Below are 10,141 nucleotides of genomic sequence, written 5' to 3' on the forward strand. Positions count from 1 at the left end.
CATCATGCACTGAATATTTAAGTGCCCACAGTTGTGTTAGTTACTTTAGGAAAGATATAAAATTAATGTCTGCATTCCTAAGGAAATTATTTTAGAACCAAGTCATATATATATATATACACAAAACCACTTAGAGTAAGAAAAGACAGTGTGAAACAAATAGTAAAATGCCTTTTTTTTCATAATACACATTAAAATAAAAGATACACACAAATACACATCAAAGTTAAGGAAGATAGTGAAATTCATTTAATAGTCATGTTCCATATAAACAATTTGTCACAAATTTTGCATTTGAAGAGCCCACATGAAAAATCACAGTATGCACAGACTAGAAGCAAAATAATTCAGCAAAAACATCCTAGAGAAAATTAGTTTATCAAACTTTTGACATTTTTCTAAATTTTATTTAGGAGAAAATTGGTGTATTTTTGGTTAAGAACAAATATATCCTATTTAAATGTTTTTGAATATTCTATTATCCCTTCTCACCAAAAAACATAATTTCCTACAAATTCTATGAAGTTTCACATAAATGATGTTTGCTTTATATTTATCAAGAACTGGTCTACCCATTACCATAAACATGGAATTAAAAATATATATCTGACTAAATTAATTTCAAAAGAGAACAATGGGTTTTGTTGGGTTTATAGACATTATTTTTTAAAGTGACCATCATTTTTAAACTTTTCCTTGGGTGCAATTTGGAAGAAATCTGCCTTTTAATAACCTATATTGAACATAATGGTTGCAATCCAAGTGAGTAGCATCACAACAAAATTATCTAATACACATGTTGCTTAGGGCTGCAATGTTACCATAGTTACTACCAGATCAAATATCTCAGGAAAGCAGAACCACTAAGTCTCTCAAAGTGCAGAAATTTAGCACTTGCAATAGGTTATGAGCCTTCATTTTTCTTCATTTGGGGGTTTTTCCAATTGGTCTTGTGTTATTTCTTCATCTTTCTTTATTACATCTATAAAAAACATAATTTTCATTGAAACACATTAATTATATTGGTATAAAACATGAAAAAATATTATCACTCATCATCAGTCATGCAAATCAAAACCACAATGAGATAACACCATGCACCTATGAGAATGGCCCATATCAAAATGGCTAGAACACACACTACTTGTGGAATGTAGGCTGTTTCACATCCTGTGGAAAATTTCTAAAAATATTACAAATAGATCTACGATATGATCCAACAATTGAACTCTAGCTATATACCTAAAGATTTACAAAAATACTAATTTAAAGAGATATATGCACACCTATGTTTATTGAAGCACTATTCATTAGTATAATAGCCAAGTTATGGCAACAATTTAAGCGCCCAAAGACTGATAAGCGTATTAGGAAGATATGCTTAAAATACACAATGGAATACTACTCAGCTATAAAAAATAACAAACGCTTGACTTTTGCAATAATACAGATGAAACTGTAGGGGATTATGCTAAGCAAAATAAGTCAAGGAGAAAAACAAGTATCCAATGGTGTCACTTACATGCAGAACACAGGGAAACAAATGATCAATAAAATCAAACCAATAATGACCCTAGAAATCTGACCATAATTAAGACCACCACATGGGAAGGGGTAGCAGGGTGAGCATAGACAGTAGGGGGGCACAGTTAGCTATGGTGAAGGACTTTCAGTGCCGTGTTGGTAGGTGTGGTGTGGTAATAGACCATGAAGGGTGTGATCTTGTACCACTAAATCATATACAATATTGTAAACCTATGTTACCTCAATTAAAATAAACAAAAGTTTTATTGCAAAAAAAAAAAAAATGAACAGTTGTTTTCTCCTTACGAGCTCTAGTCATTTTTCCATGAGTCATAAATACTTTGTCTCCAACCCAGATATAGAAACTATACAAAGAAAAGAAATATGGGTAGATTTGATCATCTATTTCTCCTAATCACCCTTCTCTCCTATTCTCCAGAATTATTATGCACCAGGAAGTCTCCATAAGGTATCATTACAATCTCCATCTACAGATTAAAAGGTTAAGTGACTTGCCCAAAATCACAAGCCACTAAATGGCAAAGTCACAATTTGGACCCAGGCTGACAGGTTTCATAGTTTATTACCTTTCTGTACTGGATCACACTTTCTCTAGCTTCCTTACACTTTCTCTTTTGCTCTTAGGAGATGATGTCACTTTGTACCTCACAGAAAAAAAAAAAAAATCAGTCATCCCTCAGCTTTCTGCCTCCTTCAGTTTTCTGTCAACAAAACTTCCAAAAGCCCCTGTGGCCTGTACTTATTCCTGCCTTCCCTCCTACTAGAAAGAAAGATGTGCTCCTCAGGCCTGTCTACATAATTGTTGGGACCCAGTGCAAAGTGAAAGCACAGCACCACCTTGCTCAAAAAATAAGGAAAATTCCAAGATGGCACCAGTAGAGCATAAAAACAAGTGAAGGTCTCTTCTGGGCCTGGGACCTTGCATTACTGCATTAGTTGCACAATCTTGGAGCGGACCCCAATGCTGTTTGTACTATCCAGATCTAATTCTTTCATGATCTGGGAAACTACCCGTTTTGCCTCATCAGGAAACTATTCATTCCCTTTCTCTATTTCATCTGACTTTCCTTTCTCCTAGTTGTGCCAATTCTTCACACTACTACAATCTTCAAAAACCTTTTACTAAATTGCTATTCTTCCACACACTTCTCTTTTATTCTTTAAAATATATCACCAGGGCCTCCCTGGTGGTGCAGGGGTTAAAGACAGTGGTAACAAGCTCTCGCCAGACACAACAGCATGAGTTCGATTCCCAGCTGGCCAGGGAGCTACCCACATGGCAAGGCAGACCTCTCCTGCCTCGCCCGCTGCTCCCCTAGGCAGTGTATTTCAGTAGATCTGCCTGTTCTGCTCCCCACTCTCCCTGGTGAATCCTCACACCTCCCACACCTCTGGCTTACACCCCAGTTCTTGTATGCATAAATAAATAAATTTTAAAATAAATAAATAAATAAAATATATCATCTTTTGCTGTCCCCATTTTAAAATAAAACTAGTAAGTCTTCTACTACTTTCCTCAAATTTCATCTACTACAATCATCAATGATACCTTGGAAGATAAATATGATGGATTCTATTCAGTTCCTCAAATTTCATTCATCAAATATTTATTAGGCATATATTACACACTAAGAAATGAAAATACATATACTACTCTTGGGGAACTTTTGATGAGGGATATGGACAATATACAAAGTAAAATGTGTGGGTATGAGAAGTGATACATGCTCAGAATGAAATTAAAGAATTGAAATTACTGAGAATTCTTGGGGTCTGGAGGTTGCAGATTTAGATAGGGTTGAGAATGCCTCACTGAAAAGGGGGTATTTGAATAAATGCCTAAGGGTGCGAGGGAGTCAGCTATTTGGATATCAGGGAGAAAAGCATGCCAAAAAAGAGAACAGCAAGGTCAGTGGCATCAACACTGGAAGGAAGGCAAGTAGGACAGAGTATAGTAAAAGGAGTCGGAGGATGGGTCAGAGGGGTAATAAGAGAGTAGTCTTTTAGGTGAAAAAAAAAATAGCACTTTTCTGGGCCAGTTTTGACAGTAAAGATGGCAGTATTTGCAAATGGGTGGATGTAGGATATGAGACAGTGGGGGACAATAGTAATTTGAATGTTTTTTGAATTTAGCAGGTGGGAATCTGAAACTATGATTCGCTGAGATGGGAAAGAGCAGGTTTCAATGATTATATCTGGAGCTCCCTTTAGTACCCATTAAGTTTGAAATTTACTGTTTTAATATTCAAGCAAAGATGCCAATGAGGGTAAAGTTCAGAGGTCCTCTAGCCTGGAGATACAACAATGTGAGTAATCAGAAGGCCAATCATTATCCCAGTGAGACTAGATGCTATCACAAGAAATGGAGGGTTAGGGCCTCCCTGGTGGCGCAGGGGTTAAAGACACAGTGCTGTCCAGCTGTCTCCACTGTGACATGAGTTCAATCCCCCACCAAAGAGCCAACATACATGGTGCAGCAGACCTCTCCTGTCATGCCTGCTGCTCCCCTTTGCAGTGTATTTCACTGCATCTGCCTGTTCTGCTCCCCACTATCTCTGGTGAATCCACCCCCCCCACACACACATCTCTGGCCTATAACCCAGTTCTTTTATACATAAATAAATAAATCTTTAAAAAAAAATAGAAATGGAGGGTTAGTAGAGTTATACCATAAACTGGTACAACCCATTTATGAAAAGGTAGGGAAACAACAGTCTGAGGAACAGCTGTCAGTATGGAGGAGGGAAACCAGGAGAATGGATTGTAGTGGAAGTCAAGGGAAGAATAGTGTTTAGGAGAAGAAGTAAAGATCAGCCATATGAAAATTTCTACAAGATCATGTGAAATGAGGACTAAGAATTGAATACTGATTTTTATCAGAGATGTCATTTGCCATCTTGAAACTGCAGTGGAGTGGTGGGGTGAAAGTCTTATCAGGGTTAAGAATGGGACAAAGGATTTGGAGGCAGAAAAATAGATACGTTGTTTTGCCACATTGTTTTGCTACAAAACAGAAATGAGAAGTGGGATCCACGGTGGGTCTGAATCATAGCAATCATGCTCAGTTGCCTTCTGATTATCATGGCAGGTGCTTAATAAATGTTTATTGAAACAACTCTCACAGGAAAACAGGCTTGGTAGGAAATGGTACTCTAAGCCAGTATGAAATATGAAGCACTTAAATTACTTTCAGAATTATTTAAGCACCACTTGCTATCACTGACTCTAATCAAGCTACCCATGAAGTATTTAGAGCTTTCTGAGAAGAGCTGTCAGCTCTGTTTTCTCTAAGTTGGGCTAATGAGGAGATGGTGAAGGCCCCTTAAGTAGTTCTCTTGCTATGAAATCAACTAGAAGTTCATAATAACAACTGAATAAAGATTCTTCAGAGATCATCTAGTATGATGATCTAGTATCTTGCTCAAGATTATGAGCTAAAATACGGAATATGGTTCCAAGCACCTTTTTTTGGCTTTGAAATGTAATAGTAAATGTTTAGAAATATATTGAAAGATAATTGAAGAGAAAAGGAAATAAACTCTTCAAAGAGGCTATGATAGCTTTTTCCTTTCTATTGTAATGTTGATGAAGGGTAAATGAAGGATGTTAAACAACAAAAAAGGCTATTTTCTGTACAGTGTTATACATAGTCATGGATAGTTATCACTATTGTTGTACAACCTTTTGAATTTGTCTGGTGTTTTCAATATAACTGAATATATTTTCAACATATTCCTTCAACATAATTTCTGAGTGTACAAAATTCAAACCTGCCCACTGCCTACTCCTGAAAGGAGAAATCAAATACTGTACAAAAATTAATAATCAAGTAAATAAATAAATATCCAACCGCACCATGTGATAAAAAGAAATTGTTCACTTTCCAAAATACTGAAAAATTTACTTCATCTTAAACAAAAGGTTTAGTAAACAAGAGAAAGAAATGCTTTCAGTTAGTTAAAAGAGAATCTGTTTCAAAGGAAAAGGGTGATTAAGTAGAGAGAAGTGCTGCTGATTTTAAGAGACTTTGAGTGTTACCTTTCTTCAAGGAGAGGTTCTCCAGTTTCAGGGGCAACTCTGAGAGTTCACCTGTCGAAGTTGAACCCTGGATGTCTGGTATGGCATTTCGGCGGCCTGTCCGTGCTGAAGCTGCAAAACTGGTGATCACATGTTCCACATCAGTCATTTCTGATGAATCTGTCCTCATAGCAACATCTACAAACAGAATGTGCACATGAAGAAAAGGATGAACCTATTCTGAGGTAAATATTCACAAAGTGATTGCCAAGCACAACAGATCAAAAACAAAAACAGGCTTGAGAATCTAATCATTGATCACATGCTGCATCTGTGTCTCCTATGACAGTGCTGGAGCTCCCGTTTGCACATTCTCACATTCACTGAATAGACAGGAAGTTCTCAGTATGAGCCAGAGAGCTATAAATAACCCTGAGCCTATGAGCCACTTGGATGCTTTAGGGTACAGTAATCTCTTGCCTTTTGTTCTGCTTTTGTATAGATGGATAAGCTAAAGCAGGACTTGAAAGGAAATGAAAACTGACTTGTTTCACCATGCTAGTAGACTGCCTACCAGTATTTGCTTGTAGCCAAATATACAGGCTGAAACCAAATCACTATCATTCGTAGGCCCAAACAGAATACACTCTATTCTTATTATTTTACAAACAAGTAGTTTAACTTTATCTCAAAGGATTTTTTTCCCTCACTGACCGCTGTGGATTTTCATCTGTTCCATTGTCAGACCGAATTTTCATTACTGTCATGGTTAGGTTTTGGGACAGCAGGATCCATTCCACCATTTTTAGTCCTCCAGTGGACACTGCAATTATTAGTGCTTTCTTAAGCATCTTTTGTCTTTCTAGCGATTGTCTCCATGAAATTCTCAAGAGATTATTTACTGTATAAGGGGGGAAGTAGTAGGTTTTACTGATTCTAAAACTACTCCTCTTTTGTATGATGTTTTTTAGAGAAATAATAGCAAAACGTGGTACATTTGATACTAGAATTGCAACTGCTCTGGTCCACAGCACCCAAGAAATACACACTGAGTTTAGTTTAGTTAATATGGGTTTCAGGAGCAGTTTAGGCTACTTCCCCAGGTACTCTCCTCTTTCTAGGAATCACGAAATATTTGAGAAAGCTAAATTTATAGACACAATTTTGAAATCAGTTAGACTTCTGTTTAGTATTTGCCAATTCTCTGGCTTTGACATATCTTGCTGGAATTGAGCACTGAGTATTATAAAGAACACTGGACTACTAGTAAAAAAGAATTTCACTCCATCACAAGCTTGCAAGATAATATTGGTCATTCCATTTAATTTCTCCAAATTATAGTGCTCCCTGATATAATGGGTATTTAAAAATTAGCCTAATTCACAGGATTCTTGTGAAGAACTATTGAGATCACCCTCTTATGCTTCCCCTACGTATCCCCCTCCTATGTATCCCCCTTTAATACTAACAAGAAATAGCTTCCTATTGAAAGATCTCTTGAGTTTTCTAAGTGGAAAGCCAAAATTTATTCAACACTGCATGAACATTATCATATCTATTATCTCATTTAAAACTTCTAATAATCCTGTGAGGAATAATCTTTACTCTGGGGACATGGAGACTGGGACTCAAGAGATTAAGCGGTGTATTTAACATTGCACAGCTGCCTGCCAATCTATGAGACAAAAGCAAGCTTAAAAAAAGACATTTAGAGTGTATGGGGTGTGAAATAATGGGCATAATGAAGTCTCATCTTTGTGAAAAGAATAAGAATCCTAGCTGCAAATGAGAGGACAAGGAAAATAACAATTTTGATACTGCCTTAAATATTTTAATTAGTAATAATGAGCATCTATTACCTTCATCATTTAAAAGCACTAAAAGACCTCCATACAGCAAAATTAAGAATATACATGTTCTAGAAAGAATATGCTTTCGTCTAGAAAGATTCTAAACAATAATATTTTTACAATTTATCAAAAATAGCATATTTTTATGTGCAAGCCCCTCCCTCCTTCAAATACTCATCTATTTTTCAACTGTTATTGCCCTAGGCTTATATTATACATGTGTGTATATGTGTAGTATGTACATATACACATACTACACATATGTAGGAGTAATATGTACATATATACAAATACTATATAAATACACATACATGTTATTTTTTCAAATAGTTTGCAGCACTTAAAAATATATATAATCCATAGAAAGATGAGGAAACACTACTAAGAAATACAAAGGAGAGACTAACTTCCAGGTTCTTTTCATTTTCTGGGCTTATGAAGTAAATTGTGTTTATGTTTACTAATTCGAGCAGCTGACTCACTCGCAGCTCTTCCTCTTTTTCTTCTACGGAATTAGCACAGGAATCTGGATGAGTTCTGCTTAGTCAACTGTGGTTGTTTACAGGAGTTGAAACCATTTGGACATTTAGAGATTTTGCAGAAGTTCCTGCATGCCCACAGCAAGGTAATGTGATTTATCTCTCCTGGAACTCATTTCCATTTCTTTTGAAAATACACAATTTTCAGGAAGTTTTAACAAAATACCATTACACAGTCTCTCTCTCTCTCTCCATGTATATATACACATATATAATAGCATCTCCATAATTTCCGAAGTATTAAAAAAGAAACACACAACAGAAGAGGACTAAGTTAGTCAAGCTAAATTAAGCACTTAAGGAGTATGTGTGTGTGTGTGTGTGTGAAATCACTAGTCAGCTTCCATGGGTTCAAAAGAGCCTGTGAAGAGTATATTAGTTAATTACAAACAAAGAAACATATTAACTCACACTCACTCTTTCTCAAGCTTCCTAATATGAAGCCAAGACAGCAAAAAGGTAGATGCCTTTTTCTCCTCTTTTTTCATTGAGGTAACTTTAGTTTACAACACAGTTTGCTTTTTTCCCCCTAATCTCTGGATTCATATCATTCACCCTACCTCCTACTGTGAAGCCACTACTCAGTATGCATGTAAGGCTTGAAATAAACTTCTTACCCACTAAATCAATTCCCTTGTGGTATGAGTCAGTCTATTTGAAAAAACACTTAAAATAACAAAGAAGGAAGAACACACATTTTGGAAAGTCAGTGTTTTTCTTGTTCAAAGACAGAAAGACAGAGACACATTGGTCTCAGCTGATAACCAAATACTTTATCTGTCTCTCTCTAGCTCTCAATATCTTAATAACCTATGCCGTATTTCTTTAGTTCTCTGCCTACAAATTATTTTTTTTTTTATGATTTTCTTTTTTGGAGTAGACAAATCTCTTTCAAACAGGTGAAAGAAAGATAACAATCACCTCTTAATGTGGACTAACAAAAAATGTTTTTATCTAGTGAATATTTTTTGAACCCCTATTAAATCATGAAATACTAGGCCCTGTGCTAGATTCATCAGAGAGAGTCACAGTCTGGTGAGATAAAACACATTCTGATCTTTTAATTTTTTTGACTTCAATTTTTTTTCTTAGTAAGACAAAATAAAAGTATTATAAGATTGATCTCCCAGGGCCTTCCTGGTGGTGCAGGTAGTTCCACACTGTGAAGCTATCTGCAGTCTCTGCAACATGGGTTTGATCCCCGCCGGCCAGTGAGAAACCCACATGGCGCAGCAGACCTCTCCTGTCTCGCCCGCTGCTCCCCTCAGCAGTGTATTTCAGTCAGTCTGCCTGTTCTTTTCCCCGCTCTGTCTCTGGTGAATCCTCTTCCCCCACAATCCTCTGGCCTGTACCCCAGTTCTTGTATAAATAAAGAAATATTTAAAAAAAAAGATAGATCTCCCTGAAAATATTCAGAGATGAATTTTACAAGATCACAAGAGCAAATTATTTCCAATACCTGTCACTTTCGTATGTGTAACTGAGGTCAACGGAGACTTTGTGGACCTTGGGAAAAAACTGTTCCCATAACCTTAAAGAATTTAAGGTTTAGGCCAGATTTAGGGCCATCTCCGGAAACAAACTTTTTATGCAGGAAATCTGTCTTAGAGTAGGGCAAACATCTAGAGGTAAGACTTGGTCATATGCTGTCATTCCTTTTTTCTCATGTAAAACCTCTCCTCTCACTGACAGCCCAGCCCCTATCCCATTTACCTAACACAAGACACAAGCTCTCAGTTTGTTCCTTTTGCTTTAGATTTACAGCCAAGAAAATACTCCATATGTATGTAACTAAATTTGGTCTTTTCCTCTACTAATGTGTCTGATGTTAATTTGTTTGCTTATGCAGCCTGAGAAGAATCCACAGAGAGAGGTATTTCCTCCTGTGATCTTACTGTATCAATGTTCAACACATGAATCCTTTAACACGTCACATTTTCACCTAAATATGAGGACCACTTTAGGGTAAACAGAGCTTACATGGAATGTATAATTGTATAGTTTTTTTTTTAACTTAGAGACCCTTTCTCTTTTTAAAAATCTCCCCATATATGGTATTTCCATGCCTCCAGTATAAGTCAATGAGGATTTTAGCTACTGACACACATACTGTTTTTAAAGTCTTACTTGATATTGATATGTATATATCCTTCAACATATATTAGTAGACAAATAGGAGGCATTTTTACC

General features: G+C 36.3%; 1 protein-coding gene across 1 annotated transcript; it reads right to left on the reverse strand.

Moving 5' to 3' along the window:
* Positions 1-914: 914 nt before the first annotated feature.
* PKIB (cAMP-dependent protein kinase inhibitor beta) lies at positions 915-5,752 on the reverse strand (the record flags this gene model as incomplete). Its single annotated transcript, XM_084228681.1, has 2 exons — positions 915-982; positions 5,584-5,752. The coding sequence occupies 2 exons, from the start codon at positions 5,750-5,752 to the stop codon at positions 915-917; spliced, it is 237 nt and encodes a 78-aa protein (XP_084084807.1).
* Between the last annotated feature and the right edge of the window lie 4,389 nt (positions 5,753-10,141).

The sequence above is a fragment of the Talpa europaea genome, assembly GCF_964194135.1.
Source record: "Talpa europaea genome assembly, chromosome: 2".
NCBI classification, from domain to species: Eukaryota; Metazoa; Chordata; class Mammalia; order Eulipotyphla; family Talpidae; genus Talpa; species Talpa europaea.